The sequence below is a fragment of the Oncorhynchus mykiss genome, chromosome 23 (genome assembly GCF_057628025.1).
Source record: "Oncorhynchus mykiss isolate SJ-2025 chromosome 23, ASM5762802v1, whole genome shotgun sequence".
Lineage (NCBI taxonomy): Eukaryota > Metazoa > Chordata > Actinopteri > Salmoniformes > Salmonidae > Oncorhynchus > Oncorhynchus mykiss.
This window is the reverse complement of record NC_143044.1, coordinates 59,440,001-59,461,680: the sequence shown is the minus strand read 5'-3', so window position 1 is coordinate 59,461,680 and position 21,680 is coordinate 59,440,001. Positions and strand designations below refer to the sequence as shown.

The window sequence follows — 21,680 nt, the reverse complement described above, 5'->3', positions numbered from 1 at the left end:
TGACTATTGACAGATGTCAGTACTGTAATTGTTGTGACTATTGACAGATGACAGTACTGTAATTGTTGTTCTTGATACACATGGGAAACTGTTGAGTGTAAAAAACCCAGCAGCGTTGCAGTTCTTGACTCAATCCGGTGCACCTGGCACCTACTACCATACCCTGTTCAAAAGGCCCTTAAATATTTTGTCTTGCCCATTCACCCTCTGACCTGCACACGGAAAGAGCAGGTGTTCTTAATGTTTTGTTCACTCAGTGTATGTGTGTTGAACGGCTTGGGTCTATCATAACCTGTAATCTGTTGTTCGTTATATCACAACGATACACTCTTTCTATCTCGGTCTCTCTCTCTCACTGTAAATCTAACTCTCTCTCTCTCACTGTGTCTGTCTGTCTGTCTGTCTGTCTGTCTGTCTGTCTGTCTGTCTGTCTGTCTGTCTGTCTGTCTGTCTGTCTGTCTGTCTGTCTGTCTGTCTGTCTGTCTGTCTGTCTGTCTGTCTGTCTGTCTTTCTGTCTGTCTAGCGTCTGTATAGCGTCTGTCTGTCTGTCTAGCATCTGTCTAGCGTTTGTCTAGCGTCTGTCTAGTGTCTGTCTAGCGTCTGTCTGTCTGTCTAGCGTCTGTCTGTCTGTCTGTCTGTCTGTCTGTCTAGCGTCTGTCTGTCTGTCTAGCGTCTGTCTGTCTAGCGTCTGTCTGTCTGTCTAGCGTCTGTCTGTCTAGCGTCTGTCTGTCTAGCGTCTGTCTAGCGTCTGTCTGTCTGTCTGTCTAGCGTCTGTCTGTCTGTCTAGCGTCTGTCTAGCGTCTGTCTAGCGTCTGTCTGTCTAGCGTCTGTCTGTCTGTCTAGCGTCTGTCTAGCGTCTGTCTGTCTGTCTAGCGTCTGTCTAGCGTCTGTCTGTCTGTCTAGCGTCTGTCTGTCTGTCTGTCTGTCTAGCGAGCGTCTGTCTGTCTGTCTGTCTGTCTACCGTCTGTCTGTCTGTCTGTCTGTCTGTCTAGCGTCTGTCCGTTTGTACGCCCGCCCGCCCGCCACTTCAGCTGGGCTAGGAGGTGACAGTTGATACATTTCCCAGAAACCCCTCTGTTCTCAGTGACAGAACACTCACCAGAACGTTTAGAGGTGATAAATATACATTGACATGTTGACGTTAACGATATGTCAACCCTGTCTGTGGGACATGGAGCTAATATCAGCCTTCTTAATCTTGTTTAGTAGCCCATCATGCAGTCTTAGTGAGTCGTGATGCATCATTATAAACAGGGTTATAAACACATCGTGGCTCATCAACTTTCTTAACCTTCAGTATCAGACACAAACGTGAGCATCTTAACAGGGGCATGCTGGTCTTTCTTCTGATACACTGAGAGAACAAAACAATAGAACGGGATTTGAAAGAAGCCGGAGGGAATATAACTTTTATTTTAATTATTTTTAACTTCCTGTGGTTTTCTTCTCAATCAAATCCAATCAAATGTATTTATAAAGCCCTTCGTACATCAGCTGATGTCTCAAAGTGCTGTACAGAAACCCAGCCTAAAACCCCAAACAGCAAGCAATGCAGGTGTAGAAGCACGGTGGCTAGGAAAAACTCCCTAGAAAGGCCAAAACCTAGGAAGAAACCTAGAGAGGAACCAGGCTATGAGCGGTGGCCAGTCCTCTTCTCGCTGTGCAGGGTGGAGATTAGAAACCTAGAGAGGAACCAGGCTCTGAGGGGTGGCCAGTCCTCTTCTCGCTGTGCAGTGTGGAGATTAGAAACCTAGAGAGGAACCAGGCTATGCGGGGTGGGCAGTCCTCTTCTGGCTGTGCCGGGTGGAGATTAGAAACCTAGAGAGGAACCAGGCTCTGAGGGGTGGAGATTAGAAACCTAGAGAGGAACCAGGCTCTGAGGGGTGGGCAGTCTGGTTCTCTGACCTTTAACCTCACAACATGTTGTAGTCCTCCTCCACTACACCAGCAGTCTGGTTCTCTCTGACCTTTAACCTAACAACATGTTGTAGTCCTCCTCCACTACACCAGCAGTCTGGTTCTCTCTGACCTTTAACCTAACAACATGTTGTAGTCCTCCTCCACTACACCAGCAGTCTGGTTCTCTGACCTTTAACCTAACAACATGTTGTAGTCCTCCTCCACTACACCAGCAGTCTGGTTCTCTGACCTTTAACCTAACAACATGTTGTAGTCCTCCTCCACTACACCAGCAGTCTGGTTCTCTGACCTTTAACCTAACAACATGTTGTAGTCCTCCTCCACTACACCAGCAGTCTGGTTCTCTCTGACCTTTAACCTAACAACATGTTGTAGTCCTCCTCCACTACACCAGCAGTCTGGTTCTCTGACCTTTAACCTAACAACATGTTGTAGTCCTCCTCCACTACACCAGCAGTCTGGTTCTCTGACCTTTAACCTAACAACATGTTGTAGTCCTCCTCCACTACACCAGCAGTCTGGTTCTCTCTGACCTTTAACCTAACAACATGTTGTAGTCCTCCTCCACTACACCAGCAGTCTGGTTCTCTGACCTTTAACCTAACAACATGTTGTAGTCCTCCTCCACTACACCAGCAGTCTGGTTCTCTGACCTTTAACCTAACAACATGTTGTAGTCCTCCTCCACTACACCAGCAGTCTGGTTCTCTGACCTTTAACCTAACAACATGTTGTAGTCCTCCTCCACTACACCAGCAGTCTGGTTCTCTGACCTTTAACCTAACAACATGTTGTAGTCCTCCTCCACTACACCAGCAGTCTGGTTCTCTGACCTTTAACCTAACAACATGTTGTAGTCCTCCTCCACTACACCAGCAGTCTGGTTCTCTGACCTTTAACCTAACAACATGTTGTAGTCCTCCTCCACTACACCAGCAGTCTGGTTCTCTCTGACCTTTAACCTAACAACATGTTGTAGTCCTCCTCCACTACACCAGCAGTCTGGTTCTCTGACCTTTAACCTAACAACATGTTGTAGTCCTCCTCCACTACACCAGCAGTCTGGTTCTCTCTGACCTTTAACCTAACAACATGTTGTAGTCCTCCTCCACTACACCAGCAGTCTGGTTCTCTGACCTTTAACCTAACAACATGTTGTAGTCCTCCTCCACTACACCAGCAGTCTGGTTCTCTGACCTTTAACCTAACAACATGTTGTAGTCCTCCTCCACTACACCAGCAGTCTGGTTCTCTCTGACCTTTAACCTAACAACATGTTGTAGTCCTCCTCCACTACACCAGCAGTCTGGTTCTCTGACCTTTAACCTAACAACATGTTGTAGTCCTCCTCCACTACACCAGCAGTCTGGTTCTCTCTGACCTTTAACCTAACAACATGTTGTAGTCCTCCTCCACTACACCAGCAGTCTGGTTCTCTGACCTTTAACCTAACAACATGTTGTAGTCCTCCTCCACTACACCAGCAGTCTGGTTTTCTCTGACCTTTAACCTAACAACATGTTGTAGTCCTCCTCCACTACACCAGCAGTCTGGTTCTCTGACCTTTAACCTAACAACATGTTGTAGTCCTCCTCCACTACACCAGCAGTCTGGTTCTCTCTGACCTTTAACCTAACAACATGTTGTAGTCCTCCTCCACTACACCAGCAGTCTGGTTCTCTCTCAGTCTGACACACACACATACACACACACGCACACACACACCACACACAGACACACACACCACACACAGACACACACACAGACATACAGACACACCACACACACACACACACACACCACACACCACACACACACACGCACACACACACACACACACACACACACACACACACACACACACAGACACACCACACACACAGACACACACACACACACACCACACACAGCCACACCACACACACACCAACTCTTGTGTTTCCAGCCCCAACAGTTGGACTTTAACTCAACAACCATTTCCTCTCTTGTACATTTAACATCAACAGGAAATGTTGGATCTGTAAAGCCATAGCAGGAAAGAACAACCGTTATCTGTCTCCATTCTAAGTGCTCCTGTCTGTCATACTGAAAGCACCGGTCGTTTGTTCATCTCCGTGGAGACAAAAAAAACTCTTTACAGCTTCTTCTTCTCTTGTATCGTGTTTTATTGTCTTTTTCCAGAACATGTGGATCGAGCGAACCACTTACACCACGGCCTACAAACTGCCTGGGATCCTGAGATGGTTCGACGTCAGGTCTGTCTCCACGGTGAGTGTGTGTCGACGTCAGGTCTGTCTCCACGGTGAGTGTGTGTCTGTGTCGACGTCAGGTCTGTCTCCACGGTGAGTGTGTGTCGACGTCAGGTCTGTCTCCAAGGTGAGTGTGTGTCGACGTCAGGTCTGTCTCCAAGGTGAGTGTGTGTCGACATCAGGTCTGTCTCCACGGTGAGTGTGTGTCGACATCAGGTCTGTCTCCACGGTGAGTGTGTGTCGACGTCAGGTCTGTCTCCACGGTGAGTGTGTGTCTGTGTCGACGTCAGGTCTGTCTCCACGGTGAGTGTGTGTCTGTGTCGACGTCAGGTCTGTCTCCACGATGAGTGTGTGTCGACGTCAGGTCTGTCTCCACAGTGAGTGTGTGTCTGTGTCGACGTCAGGTCTGTCTCCACGGTGAGTGTGTGTCGACGTCAGGTCTGTCTCCAAGGTGAGTGTGTGTCGACGTCAGGTCTGTCTCCACGGTGAGTGTGTGTCGACGTCAGGTCTGTCTCCACGGTGAGTGTGTGTCGACATCAGGTCTGTCTCCACGGTGAGTGTGTGTCTGTGTCAGGTCTGTCTCCACGGTGAGTGTGTCTCGACGTCAGGTCTGTCTCCACGGTGAGTGTGTGTCAACGTCAGGTCTGTCTCCAAGGTGAGCGTGTGTCAACGTGAGGTCTGTCTCCACGGTGAGTGTGTGTCTGTGTCGACGTCAGGTCTGTCTCCACGGTGAGTGTGTGTCTGTGTCGACGTCAGGTCTGTCTCCAAGGTGAGTGTGTGTCTGTGTCCACGTCAGGTCTGTCTCCAAGGTGAGTGTGTGTCTGTGTCGACGTCAGGTCTGTCTCCACGGTGAGTGTGTGTCTGTGTCGACGTCAGGTCTGTCTCCACGGTGAGTGTGTGTCTGTGTCAGGTCTGTCTCCACGGTGAGTGTGTCTCGACGTCAGGTCTGTCTCCACGGTGAGTGTGTGTCAACGTGAGGTCTGTCTCCAAGGTGAGTGTGTGTCGACGTCAGGTCTGTCTCCAAGGTGAGTGGGTGTCTGTGTCGACGTCAGGTCTGTCTCCAAGGTGAGTGTGTGTCCACGTCAGGTCTGTCTCCAAGGTGAGTGTGTGTCGGCGTCAGGTCTGTCTCCATGGTGAGTGTGTGTCGGCGTCAGGTCTGTCTCCAAGGTGAGTGTGTGTCTGTGTCTGTGTCCCACCAGATGAGGCGTGAAGGGCAGGTCCTGAACCCACGGTATATAGTCACCCAGATGAGGTGTGAACAGGGCAGGTCCTAAACCCACGGTATATAGTCACCCAGATGACGTGTGAACAGGGCAGGTCCTGAACCCACGGTATATAGTCACCAGATGAGGCGTGAAGGGCAGGTCCTGAACCCACGGTATATAGTCACCCAGATGAGGTGTGAAGGGCAGGTCCTGAACCCACGGTATATAGTCACCCAGATGAGGCGTGAAGGGCAGGTCCTGAACCCACGGTATATAGTCACCCAGATGAGGTGTGAAGGGCAGGTCCTGAACCCACGGTAAATAGTCACCCAGATGAGGTGGAAACAGGGCAGGTCCTGAACCCACAGTATATAGTCACCCAGATGAGGCGTGAACAGGGCAGGTCCTGAACCCACGGTATATAGTCACCCAGATGAGGTGTGAACAGGGCAGGTCCTGAACCCACGGTATATAGTCACCCAGATGAGGTGTGAAGGGCAGGTCCTGAACCCACGGTATATAGTCACCAGATGAGGCGTGAAGGGCAGGTCCTAAACCCACGGTATATAGTCACCAGATGAGGCGTGAACAGGGCAGGTCCTGAACCCACGGTATATAGTCACCCAGATGAGGTGTGAACAGGGCAGGTCCTGAACCCACGGTATATAGTCACCCAGATGAGGCGTGAACAGGGCAGGTCCTGAACCCACGGTATATAGTCACCAGATGAGGTGTGAACAGGGCAGGTCCTGAACCCACGGTATATAGTCACCCAGATGCCGTGTGAACAGGGCAGGTCCTGAACCCACGGTATATAGTCAACCAGATGAGGCGTGAACAGGGCAGGTCCTGAACCCACGGTATATAGTCACCCAGATGAGGCGGGAACAGGGCAGGTCCTGAACCCACGGTATATAGTCACCCAGATGAGGCGGGAACAGGGCAGGTCCTGAACCCACGGTATATAGTCACCCAGATGAGGCGTGAACAGGGCAGGTCCTGAACCCACGGTATATAGTCACCCAGATGAGGCGGGAACAGGGCAGGTCCTGAACCCACGGTATATAGTCACCCAGATGAGGCGGGAACAGGGCAGGTCCTGAACCCACGGTATATAGTCACCCAGATGAGGCGGGAACAGGGCAGGTCCTGAACCCACGATATATAATCACCCAGATGAGGTGGAAACAGGGCAGGTCCTGAACCCACGGTATATAGTCACCCAGATGAGTTGGAAAGAGGGCAGGTCCTGAACCCACGGTATATAGTCACCCAGATGAGGTGTGAACAGGGCAGGTCCTGAACCCACAGTATATAGTCACCCAGATGAGGCGTGAACAGGGCAGGTCCTGTACAGTTCAGTGTTACATCGTGACTGACATGTAAAGTCAATGTTCCCACGTCAGCAATCCAGAACGAATAGATTCCATAGTCTCTGTAAATCCTTCCATCTGATGCCGGTCTTAAAGAGGCTAGCCAGGCTCGGGTTTCACCGCAGATTGGAGATTTGTCACCCTGCCAGGCAGTCACACAGATCCTTCTAAATTTAGGTTGGGGGGGGGGGAAAAAAAATCTATAAACTGTAATTTACTCACGACAATCCACACATGTTCTGCCGTTGTCGTCACTCGTCTGTCCCAGAGATTCAGACAATCAGAACCCCTCAGGTAGCCGTTCCCTATAACGTCCCTGTAGTTAGACTGTAGATTGGTGTTTAAAATGTCTCTCACTCACAGATGGACCTCAACCGGAAATCAATCAGAACGTATAACCTTCTTTTACTTCCTGCTTCCTGTGTTCAGGAGGAGATCAGCCCATTGGAGAATGCCATGGAGACGATGCAACTGACCAATGAGAAGATCAGCAACATGGTGCAGCGTCACCTGAACGACTCTAACCTTCCCATCAACCCCCTCTCCATGCTGCTCAACGGCATCGTGGACCCCGCTGTCATGGGCGGTTTCACCAACTACGAGAAGGTACTGTGTGTGTGTGTGTGTGTGTGTGTGTGTCTACCTTACTTAGCTAATACAGCTTTAGTTATTTATTGTGGACCAAACATAACCGTGGTTTGGTTGAACTATCTGACCATAGTGGTTTGGTTGAACTATCTGACCATTGTGGTTTGGAACGTCTTCCCCATGTAGGAAGATACAACCTTCATACAGAAGACAAAAGATTGTTTCTGTAATGAGTTCTGACGTCTCCTCTCCTCTCCTCTCTCTCCCCTCTTCACCCTCTCTCCTCTCCTCCCTCTCCTCTTCTCTCCTCTCCCCTCTCTCTCCACTTGTCTCTCCTCTTCTGTCCTCTCCTCTCTCCATCCTCTCTCCCCTCTCCCCTCTCTCTCCACTCCTCTCTCCTCTTCTCTCCTCTCCTCTCTCCACCCTCTCTCCTCTCCTATCCACTTTCCTCTCTCTCTTCTCTCCCCGCTTCCCTCCCCTCTCTCACCTCTCCTCTCTCCTCTTCTCACCTCTCCTCTATCCTCTTCTCTCCTCTCTCCTCCTCCCCCCTCTCCTCCTCCCCCCTCTCCTCTCTCCTCTCTCCTATCCTCTCCTATCCACTTTCCTCTCCTCTCCTCTCCACTCCTCTCCTCTCCTCTCCTCTCTCCTCATCTTCCATCTCTCCTCTCCCCTCTCCTCCCCTCCCCTCTCCTCTCCTCTCCCCTTCTCTCTTCTCTCCTCTCCACCCCTCTCTCCTCTCCTCTCCTCTCTTCCCCTCTCGCCCCTCTCCTCTCCTCTCCTCTCGCCCCTCTCCTCTCCTCTCCTCCCCTCTCGCCTCTCTCCTCTCCTCTCGCCTCTCTTCTCTCCCCTCTTCTTCTCTTCCCTCCCCTCTCCTCTTCTCTTCCCTCTCCAGGCATTCTTCACAGAGAAGTATCAGGGGGATCACCCTGAGGACCAGGAGAAACTGGACAAACTGAAAGACCTGATCGCATGGCAGGTTAGACTGACACACACACACACACACACTGAAAGACCTCATCGCATGGCAGGTTAGACTGACACACACACACAAACACACTGAAAGACCTCATCGCATGGCAGGTTAGACTGACACACACACACACACACTGAAAGACCTCATCGCATGGCAGGTTAGACTGACACACACACACACTGAAAGACCTCATCACATGGCAGGTTAGACTGACACACACACACACACACACTGAAAGACATCATCGCATGGCAGGTTAGACTGACACACACACACACACACTGAAAGACCTCATCGCATGGCAGGTTAGACTGACACACACACACTGAAAGACCTCATCGCATGGCAGGTTAGACTGACACACACACACACACACACACTGAAAGACCTCATCGCATGGCAGGTTAGACTGACACACACACACTGAAAGACCTCATCACATGGCAGGTTAGACTGACACACACACTGAAAGACCTCATCGCATGGCAGGTTAGACTGACACACACACACACACACTGAAAGACCTCATCGCATGGCAGGTTAGACTGACACACACACACTGAAAGACCTCATCACATGGCAGGTTAGACTGACACACACACACACACACACACACACACACCCACACACACACACTGAAAGACCTCATCGCATGGCAGGTTAGACTGACACACACACACTGAAAGACCTCATCGCATGGCAGGTTAGACTGACACACACACACTGAAAAACCTCATCGCATGGCAGGTTAGACTGACACACACACACACACACACACACACTGAAAGACCTCATCACATGGCAGGTTAGACTGACACACACACACTGAAAGACCTCATCGCATGGCAGGTTAGACTGACACACACAAACACACACACTGAAAGACCTCATCGCATGGCAGGTTAGACTGACTCTACCGTTAAAAACTTCAAGGTCACTTAGAAATGTCCTTGTTTTTGAAAGAAAAGCACATTTTTTGTCCATTAAAATAACATCAAATTGATAAGAAATACAGTGTAGACATTGTCAATGTTGTAAATGACTATTGTAGCTGAATGGAATATCTACATAGGCGTACAGAGACCCATTATCAGCAACCATCACTCTTGTGTTCCAATGGCAAGGTTGTGTTAGCTAATCCAAGTTTATCATTTTAAAAGGCTAATTGATCATTAGAAAACCATTTTGCAATTATATTAGCACAGATGAAAACTGTTCTGATTAAAGAAGTAATAAAACTGGCCTTCTTTAGACTAGTTGAGTATCTGGAGAATCAGCATTTGTGGGTTCGATTACAGGCTCAAACTGGCCAGAAACAAAGATCTTTCTTCTGTAACTCGTCAGTCTATTCTTGTTCTGAGAAATGAAGGCTATTCCATGCGAGAAATTGCCAAGAAACTGAAGATCTTGTACAACGTTCTGTACTACTCCCTTCACAGAACAGCGCTTACTGGCTCTAACCAGAATAGAAAGAGGAGTGGGAGGCCCCGGTGCACAACTGAGCAAGAGGACAAGTACATTAGAGTGTCTAGTTTGAGAAACAGACACCTCACAAGTCCTCAATTGGCAGCTTCATGAAATAGTACCCGCAAAACACCAGTCTCAACGTCAACAGTGAAGAGGCGACTCCGGGATGCTGTCCTTCTAGGCAGAGTTCCTCTGTCCAGTGTCTGTGTTCTTTTGCCCGTCTTAATCACTTCTTGTTATTGGTCGCACTGCTTCCTGACACACTAATCACCAATTTGCCAGAGGTAACACCGTCCAACGGGCGACCGAAGTCAGCTTACAGGCGCCCGGCCCACCACAAGTAGTCACTAGGCCACGATGAGACAAAGAGATCCCGGCTGGCCCAAACCCTCCCCTAACCCGGACGACATTGTGCGCCACTCCAAGGGTCTCCCGGTCAGATGCTTACGACCATCCGCCACCCCCGTCCACATTGTACTAACAAAACCAGAACCTACTTGAAGGTAACAGTGCTCACTGTTGCCCCTAGTGGCTGGTTTCCACATCATCTCCCGACATCCTCAGACATGGATGGACGTCAAATACTGACTTGTATCACAGGTGACCAGGCTGCTTAAAACAATTCCACATATTATCTTAGTAGAAACCCCGGGGCCTTAAGGGAATTAAGACGGACACTAAGCTGCATCTAGGCAACCAATCAGAATGGAGGTTTAAATTGGAGAACAGGTTCATTGTAAATGGCTGCAATGGAATGAATGGAAATGTATCAAACACATTACAGTGATCCCGTCCTCTGATTTCTCTCTCCACCAGCCCCCACTGATATGTATCTCTATATCGTATAAAGCCTGACTTTCCCTATTGTCTGAACAATAAACTGGGAGGATGGGGATCACTGTGTATGGGTCATGGCATTTTCTTCTGGCCCTGTGGTCACCACTGTAAAAACACTGTAGCAGAACCATGTCTCTGAAGAGGGTGAGAACAGGACACACAGGCTATGTTGTGCGTGAAAAGCCGTATCCCGTAGCTAACAGCTGAGGTTACTCGGGGGGGGAAAAAAAACAAGTTTAGCTTTGAAAAACAGATTAAAAAAACATTGTCACAGATTGATTCTAACTGAGCCGTATATAAGAATATGATATGTACAGTTGGGCAAAAAAGTATTTAGCCACCAATTGTGCAAGTTCTCCCTAGCCAGTCTCCAGATCTCAACCCCATAGAAAATCTTTGGAGGGAGTTGAAAGTCCGTGTTGCCCAAAACATCACTGCTCTAGAGGAGATCTGCATGGAGGAATGGGCCAAAATACCAGCAACAGTGTGTGAAAACCTTGTGAAGACTTACAGAAAACGTTTGACCTCTGTCATTGCCAACAAAGGGTATATAACAAAGTATTGAGATAAACTTTTGTTATTGACCAAATACTTATTTTCCACCATAATTTGCAAATAAATTCATTAAAAATCCTACAATGTCATTTTCTGGATTTTTTTTCCTCATTTTGTCTGTCTTAGTTGAAGTGTACCTATGATGAAAATTACAGGCCTCTCTCATCTTTTTAAGTGGGAGAACTTGCACAATTGGTGGCTGACTTGTTTTTTTCTATCTATTCTATTCTATACATTTTTATTTAACCTTTATTTAACAAGTCAAGTCAGTTAAGAACAAATTCTTATTTACAGTGATGCCCTAGGAACAGTGGTTTAACTGCCTTGTTCAGGGGCAGATCGTCAGATTTGTACCTTGTCAGCTCGGGGGTTTGAACTTGCCGCCCCTTCGGAAAAGTATTCAGAAATTTTTCCAGATTTTGTAACATCTCAAATGGTTTCAATTTTTTTTTTTTATCTAATCAATCTACACACAATACTCCAATAACGAAATAGCAAAAACAGATTTTTAGAAAGGTTTTCAAATGTATGGTCAGGGAGGTGACCAAGAACCTAATGGTCACTCTGACAGAGCTCTAGAGTTCATCTGTGGAGATAGGAGAACCTTCCAGAAGGACAACCATCTCTGCAGCCCCCAACAAATCAAGCCTTTATAGTAGAGTGGCCAGACGGAAGCCACTCCTCAGTAAAAGGCACGTCAGCCTGCTTGGAGTTTACTAAAAGACACCTAAAGGACCCTCAGACCATGAGAAACCAGATTCTCTGGTCTGATGAAACCAAGATTCAACTCTTTGGTCTGAATGCCAAGCGTCACGTCTGGAGGAAACCTGGCACCATCCCTACGGTGAAGCATGGTGGTGGCAGCATCATGCTGTGGGGATGTTTTTCAGCTACAGGGAGACTAGTCAGGATCGAGGGAAAATGAACGGAGCAAAGTACAGAGAGATCCTTGATGAAAACCTGCTCCAGAGCACTCAGGACCTCAGACTGGGGTGAAGGTTCACCTTCCAACAGGACAACGGACCTAAGCACACAGCCAAGACAACGCAGGAGTGGCTTCGAGAGAAGTCTATGAATGTCCTTGAGTGGCCCAGCCAGAGCCCAGACTTGAACCCTATCAAACATCTCTGAAGAGACCTGAAAATAGCTGTGCAGCAACGCTCCCCATCCAACCTGACGGAGCTTGAGAGGATCTGCAGAGAAGAATGGGAGAAGCTCCCCAAATACAGGTGTGCCAAGCTTGTAGCGTCATACCCAAGAAGACTCTAGGCTGTAATCACTACCAAGGGTGATACAACAAAGTCCGTAGTAAAGGGTCTGAATGATATTTCATTTTTGTATGTTTTATCAATGAGTAAAAATGTACATTTGCTTTGCTTTGTTTTTATGGGGTATTGTGTGTAGATTGATGAGGGAAAAGAACAATTTAATACATTTTAGAATAATGCTGTAATGTAACAAAATGTGGAAAGAGTAAAGGGATCTGAATAGATTCCGAAGGCCCTGTACCTTGTATTTTTATTTTTAATTTCAAATTTTATGTAATATATTATGTTGCTCTTGTCTATAACTGTTCTGTACTTTGTCATGTGTTTGTACCGCAGCAAGAGTAGCTGCTGCATGTGCAGTAGGTAATGAGGACACACCTCATAAACTAAATGAATCCCCTCCCAGGTGATGCTAACGGAACACAACACAGAACCTGTGTTTGTAAAAGTTCCAGGGAGAAGCATTCTACAGTTTTAAAACATTCTACAGTTCTGAAGCATTCTACAGTTCTAAAGCGTTCTACAGTTCTAAAGCATTCTACAGTTCTAAAGCGTTCTACAGTTCTAAAACATTCTACAGTTTTAAAACATTCTACAGTATTAAAGCATTCTACAGTTCTAAAACATTCTACAGTTCTAAAGCATTCTACAGTTCTAAAACATTCTACAGTATTAAAACATTCTACAGTTCTAAAACATTCTACAGTTCTAAAGCATTCTACAGTTCTAAAACATTCTACAGTATTAAAGCATTCTACAGTTTTAAAACATTCTACAGTATTAAAGCATTCTACAGTTCTAAAACATTCTACAGTATTAAAACATTCTACAGTTCTAAAACATTCTACAGTATTAAAGCATTCTACAGTTCTAAAACATTCTACAGTATTAAAGCATTTTACAGTTCTAAAACATTCTACAGTATTAAAGCATTCTACAGTTCTAAAACATTCTACAGTATTAAAGCATTCTACAGTTCTAAAACATTCTACAGTATTAAAGCATTCTACAGTTCTAAAACATTCTACAGTATTAAAACATTCTACAGTTCTAAAACATTCTACAGTATTAAAGCATTATACAGTTCTAAAACATTCTACAGTATTAAAGCATTCTACAGTTCTAAAACATTCTACAGTTCTAAAACATTCTACAGTATTAAAACATTCTACAGTATTAAAACATTCTACAGTTCTAAAACATTCTACAGTATTAAAGCATTCTACAGTTCTAAAACATTCTACAGTTCTAAAACATTCTACAGTATTAAAACATTCTACAGTTCTAAAACATTCTACAGTTCTAAAACATTCTACAGTTCTAAAACATTCTACAGTTCTAAAACATTCTACAGTTCTAAAACATTCTACAGTATTAAAACATTCTACAGTTCTAAAACATTCTACAGTTCTAAAACATTCTACAGTTCTAAAACATTCTACAGTATTAAAGCATTCTACAGTTCTAAAACATTCTACAGTATTAAAGCATTCTACAGTTCTAAAACATTCTACAGTATTAAAGCATTCTACAGTTCTAAAACATTCTACAGTATTAAAACATTCTACAGTTCTAAAACATTCTACAGTATTAAAACATTCTACAGTTCTAAAACATTCTACAGTATTAAAGCATTCTACAGTTCTAAAGCATTCTACAGTTCTAAAACATTCTACAGTATTAAAACATTCTACAGTTCTAAAACATTCTACAGTATTAAAGCATTATACAGTTCTAAAACATTCTACAGTTTTAAAACATTATTTTCCAAAGTTCTAGTTTGTAATGAAATCGGTGAGTAAAATAACAGCAGGGTTCTTCTGCCTGCTCTGCACCCTCAGAAAGCCTGGAGGGAGTGTTTACACACACGGCAGAGCTTTAATCAGCTCATTGTAGCACAGCCTCTGAGATCAATAACCCCCCCCCTCTCTTCCTTCTCTCTCCCTCTCCTGTTCTCTTTCACACTAACTTTGTTCCTGGGAATATTGTTATGTCCGTGGGGAATGAAACAAGCTCTAATCTTCCGGTTTTTAACTGTCCAAATATAAACCTGGTGTCAGGAATGTTGTATCGGTCTATAGGGAAACACAAAAGGGTGTTTTGTTATTTCAGGGAATCCACAATGTATATATATATATACACACACACACACACCATTTGCACCATTTGTTATTTCAGCTAGTGATACACAGAATGCTCCATGCCTGCTTTAGTGTATTAGTAGTGGTTGTTCACTAATTGGTTGTGTACTAGAAATGCAGCAGGCTATGACGCATACCCACACACCCACACACGCACGCACACACACACCCACACACACACACACCCACACACACACACGCACACCCACACACACACACGCACACACCCACACACACCCACACACCCACACACGCACACACACACCCACACACACCCACACACGCACACACACACCCACACACACACACACCCACACACACAAACACACACACACACACCCACACACACACCCACACACACACCCCCACACACACACACACACACACACACCCACACCAACTAGTGCTCAGCGATTAAATGAAATGTCGGTTATTTCGGTTATTTTTTGTTTTTTAACAAGTAATTGACCGACGTCAGTTAAATGATTTGAATTCGATTTGTTTTGTTTTCTGTGAGCTTGATGTGTAGTTTCTGTAGAGATAAATCAGATCAGTCCTGAACTGTGCCGTGTAGTAGGGAGTTGTAGTTTCTGTAGAGATAAATCAGACCAATTCTGAACTGTGCCGCGTAGTAGGGAGTTTCCATCAGGCCAATATTCAACATAGTTTAGAGCAGAAAAAGTGGTAATTAACTACAATGACCATAATCCATTGCACTCCCGCTTAACCCTCATGTTTGTGATCATTGTATGTTTATGTTTGACAACCGAAAACTCCCTAATCCCAGAATGCCATTCACTATAAGACGCAAATAAACAAAGTCAATGATGGCTGCCTGAAAAAAAATGTGAACTTACTTGGCCGCTTTTCATCATATTGCAAATCTTCGATTATTACAGTGGGTGTATACAGGAACCGGAACACATGACTTGACAAGTCCTTTACAGTTTTTTTGTCAAATCCCAAAGCCAGTAAAATGTTATCCCCTCACAGATCATCACCCCAAATTACAAAGCCTACTGCCTAGCCTAACCGTAGCGCCAAAGATAAACAGGGTTGCCAGATTTTGGTGAAACCGTTTTATAGGGGTTCGTGGGAGAGTTCATTTAATTTGTTGGGGATTTCAAGTCCATGGAGGGTAGAAATGGGGGAAGGTATCGTGGGGGGATACGATGCAGGAAATATTACTATGATGGGGGATTTATCATTAAATTGGGGGCAAACACAGGAGAAGATTATAAGTTACATAAAACCCCTTAAAAAGGGGCTGCGGTCTGAACTGGCAACCCTGGGTAACCCTGGGTAACGATAGAACTGGCAACCCTGGGTAACGATAGAACTGGCAACCCTGAGTAACGATAGAACTGGCAACCCTGAGTAACGATAGAACTGGCAACCCTGGGTAACGATAGAACTGGCAACCCTGAGTAACGATAGAACTGGCAACCCTGAGTAACGATAGTTACATTCTAAGTCAGTCGAGGGAACCACCCCTTCATCTCGTTTTGTTAAAACGTCTTTGGGTCTGACAGACATTTACGTGACAACCAGAATGCGTTGTATGATGTCAACAATCATGGCGTCACACTGCTAGCATTTAGTTAGGCAGGGTAGCCTAGTGGTTAGAGCGTTGGACTAGTAACCGGAAGGTTGCGAGTTCAAACCCCCGAGCTGACAAGGTACAAATCTGTCGTTCTGCCCCTGAACAGGCAGTTAACCCACTGTTCCCAGGCCGTCATTGAAAATAAGAATTTGTTCTTAACTGACTTGCCTGGTTAAATAAAGGTAAAATAAAAAAAATAAAAATAGTTTTACACACATCATATGTTTCCATTGCAATCTATGCAAGAATCGGAAATGCATGATTTGTCACCAGTACTTGAAAACGTGAATAAAACCGTAAATTCAGTACATTATGCTCCGTACACACATACGGTGTGCTACAATAGAAACGACAACACTACTGCTGTGTTGTAGTAGTGTTGTCTACTACTTCTGTTATGTGCTACAGTAGAAATGACAACACCATGTACAGAAACTATAGTGAGCATGTAATAAGGAACGTAGTTTGATAGGAACACACACGTCCAAAGTTATTATCATTTGTAAGGAAAACAACAATGAAGGCAATGTGTGCGAGTACTTTATCTGGGGAAACACTGGGGGAGTGCCTGGACTCTCGTCACAGAGAGAAGTTTGTCCGGCTCAGTAAAGCCTCAAGCATAAATTGGAAATCTTCGACTTCAGTGCATTCAAAACAACTGGTAACTCTGGGGGGGGGGGGGGGACATTTTTTTTGCTCCAACTGGGAAAAATCGTTATGATCGGTCATCCAACTCGGAATTCCAACTCGGGAACTCTGGCCTCTTTCTAGAGCTCTGACTTTCCGACTTTGAAGATCACTGACGTAATGATTTGACCTCGTATTTTTCCGAGTTCCCAGTTGACTTGAACACGGCATAACTGTCCTGTTCCATAACAATCACATTTTGGAACCGTGAGTGCATTCTGACATCACACGCATAAAAAAAACAACCTGGAACTCACGAGTGAAAAGGCGAAACTTGTCTGGTCTGTGCAGAGACACGGAGGCTCAGAGAACACGCCATCCAGAAGGATCGCAAGCACTTAAGCTATGGTTGATAGTTGGTATTAATTAAATGCCTTATTCATTTTGAAGAACTAGTTAAATAGTGATAGTGTCAGAGAGCTTAGACAGCAGGTCCTATATGAGATGGTGACTTGGAATTAAATAATAGTCACCAAATATATATTTTTGTTTTTACTAAAGTAACGTGCATAAATGATGGTTAATAAATGATAACAGTAATGGACAGACACAACCATCATGGGATTTTTAATTCATTGTTTTATTCTGTGTTGTTAAAGCTTTCAACCCACATAATGCATAGTGCATTTAATGTATAAAACAAGATAAACATTGAAACCCGATATCCGTGATAATTATTTTGTAATCGAGCCGAAACCGAACCAACCCTCAAAAAGCTATATTCGCTCAACACACACACACACACACACACACACACACACATATACACACACACACACACACACATACACACACACACACACACACACACACACACACACACACACACACACACACACACACACACTCTTTATTTTAATTGGTGTGTTTTCTTCTATATCAAAATAGGTGATTGTTGTGTTTTACCATTTCTTGCTGAGCACTTGACTGTGAACAGTCTCCTCTAGAAGAAAGTAGATGTCTACCTCGTTCCCTAGGTGACCCATACAGAGTAGATGTCTACCTCGTTCCCTAGGTGACCCATACAGAGTAGATGTCTACCTCGTTCCCTAGGTGACTCATACAGAGTAGATGTCTACCTCGTTCCCTAGGTGACCCATACAGAGTAGATGTCTACCTCGTTCCCTAGGTGACCCATACAGCGTAGATGTCTACCTCGTTCCCTAGGTGACTCATACAGAGTAGATGTCTACCTCATTCCCTAGGTGACTCATACAGAGTAGATGTCTACCTCGTTCCCTAGGTGACCCATACAGAGTAGATGTCTACCTCGTTCCCTAGGTGACTCATACAGAGTAGATGTCTACCTCGTTCCCTAGGTGACCCATACAGAGTAGATGTCTACCTCGTTCCCTAGGTGACCCATACAGAGTAGATGTCTACCTCGTTCCCTAGGTGACTCATACAGAGTAGATGTCTACCTCGTTCCCTAGGTGACTCATACAGAGTAGATGTCTACCTCGTTCCCTAGGTGACCCATACAGAGTAGATGTCTACCTCGTTCCCTAGTCTAGGGGACTCATACAGAAATATATTTGTGTTAGCTCCATTCACGCACACACAGAGACACAGAGACACAGATGCATGCACACTCGCGCTCACACACACACAGAGACACACACTCCCACAGAGACACACACAGAGACGCAGAGGCATGCACACTCGCGCTCACACACACACAGAGACGCAGAGGCATTCACACTCGCGCTCACACACACACACACAGAGGGACACAAAGGCATGCACACTCGTGCTCACACACACACAGAGACACACACACACACAGAGACACACACACACCCACAGAGACACACACAGAGACACAGAGGCATGCACACTCGCGCTCACACACACATTTAGCGTCATTTTATTTTTAGAGCTGTGACATGCTCTCCTCCTCCTGGGATCTCTGTGGAGTCGTAACCTCTTTCACAACGTACCTTCAGAAAACACTGTTCTTTTGAGTTGACAGGTTGGGGGGGAAGTTTCTCTTTTCCCCTCCAATTAGAGTTCTGCAATGTGCCGCTGTTGACTTTCCCTCTGTTTGACTTTGACATGATTTAGTCATCTGAGTGGTTGATGAATGGCCGTCAATACTGTGGCGGTTTCCTGTTGTGCGTGTGGTTTATTGGGGTCAGAAGATGTCACCGGTGTCTCTATCCATCTCACGTGGCAGCAGTGCTGCTGGGTAATTCACTGAAAGACACGTTCACTTTCAGAATGAGGAAGTTGAGGAGGAACAGGCCGGGAATTTAATAGGAATAGTAAACTATTTTTTAGACGACATGTACAACAATCGATTGATTGATTAACAGGGATGCTACACTTCCTTTTAGAGTAGGTGTACCCTACAACAAGTAGGGTTCAAGTCTTGCTGACTATTTTCAAAGATCTCCTCTTGTTGAAGACACAGTATATTTAGTCAGAAACATCAGGTCAGACACGTTCTTTAGTTTTAGACAGAAACATCAGGTCAGACATGTTCTTTAGTTTTAGTCAGAAACATCAGGTCAGACATGTTCTTTAGTTTTAGACAGAAACATCAGGTCAGACACGTTCTTTAGTTTTAGACAGAAACATCAGGTCAGACATGTTCTTTAGTTTTAGACAGAAACATCAGGTCAGACATGTTCTTTAGTTTTAGTCAGAAACATCAGGTCAGACATGTTCTTTAGTTTTAGACAGAAACATCAGGTCAGACATGTTCTTTAGTTTTAGACAGAAACATCAGGTCAGACATGTTCTTTAGTTTTAGTCAGAAACATCAGGTCAGACACGTTCTTTAGTTTTAGACAGAAACATCAGGTCAGACATGTTCTTTAGTTTTAGACAGAAACATCAGGTCAGACATGTTCTTTAGTTTTAGTTTTAGACAGAAACATCAGGTCAGACATGTTCTTTAGTTTTAGACAGAAACATCAGGTCAGACATGTTCTTTAGTTTTAGTTTTAGACAGAAACATCAGGTCAGACATGTTCTTTAGTTTTAGACAGAAACATCAGGTCAGACATGTTCTTTAGTTTTAGTTTTAGACAGAAACATCAGGTCAGACATGTTCTTTAGTTTTAGACAGAAACATCAGGTCAGACATGTTCTTTAGTTTTAGACAGAAACATCAGGTCAGACATGTTCTTTAGTTTTAGTTTTAGACAGAAACATCAGGTCAGACATGTTCTTTAGTTTTAGACAGAAACATCAGGTCAGACATGTTCTTTAGTTTTAGTTTTAGACAGAAACATCAGGTCAGACATGTTCTTTAGTTTTAGACAGAAACATCAGGTCAGACATGTTCTTTAGTTTTAGTTTTAGACAGAAACATCAGGTCAGACATGTTCTTTAGTTTTAGACAGAAACATCAGGTCAGACATGTTCTTTAGTTTTAGACAGAAACATCAGGTCAGACATGTTCTTTAGTTTTAGACAGAAACATCAGGTCAGACATGTTCTTTAGTTTTAGACAGAAACATCAGGTCAGACATGTTCTTTAGTTTTAGACAGAAACATCAGGTCAGACATGTTCTTTAGTTTTAGACAGAAACATCAGGTCAGACATGTTCTTTAGTTTTAGTTTTAGACAGAAACATCAGGTCAGACATGTTCTTTAGTTTTAGTTTTAGACAGAAACATCAGATCAGACATGTTATTTAGTTTTAGACAGAAACATCAGGTCAGACATGTTCTTTAGTTTTAGACAGAAACATCAGGTCAGACATGTTCTTTAGTTTTAGACAGAAACATCAGGTCAGTCATGTTCTTTAGTTTTAGACAGAAACATCAGGTCAGACATGTTCTTTAGTTTTAGACAGAAACATCAGGTCAGACATGTTCTTTAGTTTTAGTTTTAGTCAGAAACATCAGGTCAGACATGTTCTTTAGTTTTAGACAGAAACATCAGGTCAGACATGTTCTTTAGTTTTAGACAGAAACATCAGGTTAGACACAGCACACACACACACTTACACTTACGTCTGTTAGAGAGGAGAACAGAACTGTCTCTCTCTGCCAGAGAGCTTGTTTGTCTCCTAATGTCAGATGTCTGTTAGACAGGAGAACAGAGCTCTCTCTCTGCCGGAGAGCTTGTTTGTCTCCTAATGTCAGACGTCTGTTAGAGAGGAGAACAGAGCTGTCTCTCTCTGCCAGGGAGCTTGTTTGTCTCCTAATGTCAGACGTCTGTTAGAGAGGAGAACAGAGCTGTCTCTCTCTGCCAGGGAGCTTGTTTGTCTCCTAATGTCAGACGTCTGTTAGAGAGGAGAACAGAGCTGTCTCTCTCTGCCAGGGAGCTTGTATGTCAGATGTGTTTAATGAGACAAACGAAGGAGAAAATCTGCTCTAGTAAAACTCTAAACCGGGGGAATGAAATGGAAATGTGCAAACCTATGTGATAGATGTCATCCTGGAGTACCCATCGTAGTCAGCCAATTAGAGAACGGTATCAACACACATACTGCCTTACCAAGCAAAAAGGCAGTAACTGCTGTTCGCGTGGAACTGAGAAAAATTTATTTTATTCACCTTGGTTAAATAGTAACTTTATCCAGTTACTGCTAAACATGACCCTCCATTTTCCTCCTGAACACAATACAATAGAGGCAGGATACTTGTCCACATGATTAAGTATGTGTTTAATGTAGCAAAAAAAATGACATTAACTCATTTTCAACACAAACGAGCAGTTTCTGCCTTTTTTTGCTTGGTAGGGCAGCACAGGCTGAACACACAGTACTATAATAGTAATGTGTCCCATTTAGCAGACTCTTTTATTCAATAATGTGTCCCATTTAGCAGACTCTTTTATTCCAAGTGTTATACAGTTT

At 44.7% G+C, this 21,680-nt stretch overlaps 1 protein-coding gene across 5 annotated transcripts in view; it reads left to right on the top strand.

The window, feature by feature from the left end:
- Positions 1–21,680, top strand: part of LOC110514830 (dedicator of cytokinesis protein 1) — a 611,880-nt gene that overhangs the window by 528,937 nt on the left and 61,263 nt on the right. For all 5 annotated transcript variants that reach the window (XM_090217799.1, XM_090217795.1, XM_090217797.1 and 2 more), the window contains exons 44-46: positions 4,102–4,188; positions 7,177–7,353; positions 8,228–8,311. In XM_090217799.1, the coding sequence (XP_090073925.1) occupies positions 4,102–4,188; positions 7,177–7,353; positions 8,228–8,311 (348 nt within the window). The remainder of the gene's footprint in view (positions 1–4,101; positions 4,189–7,176; positions 7,354–8,227; positions 8,312–21,680) is intronic.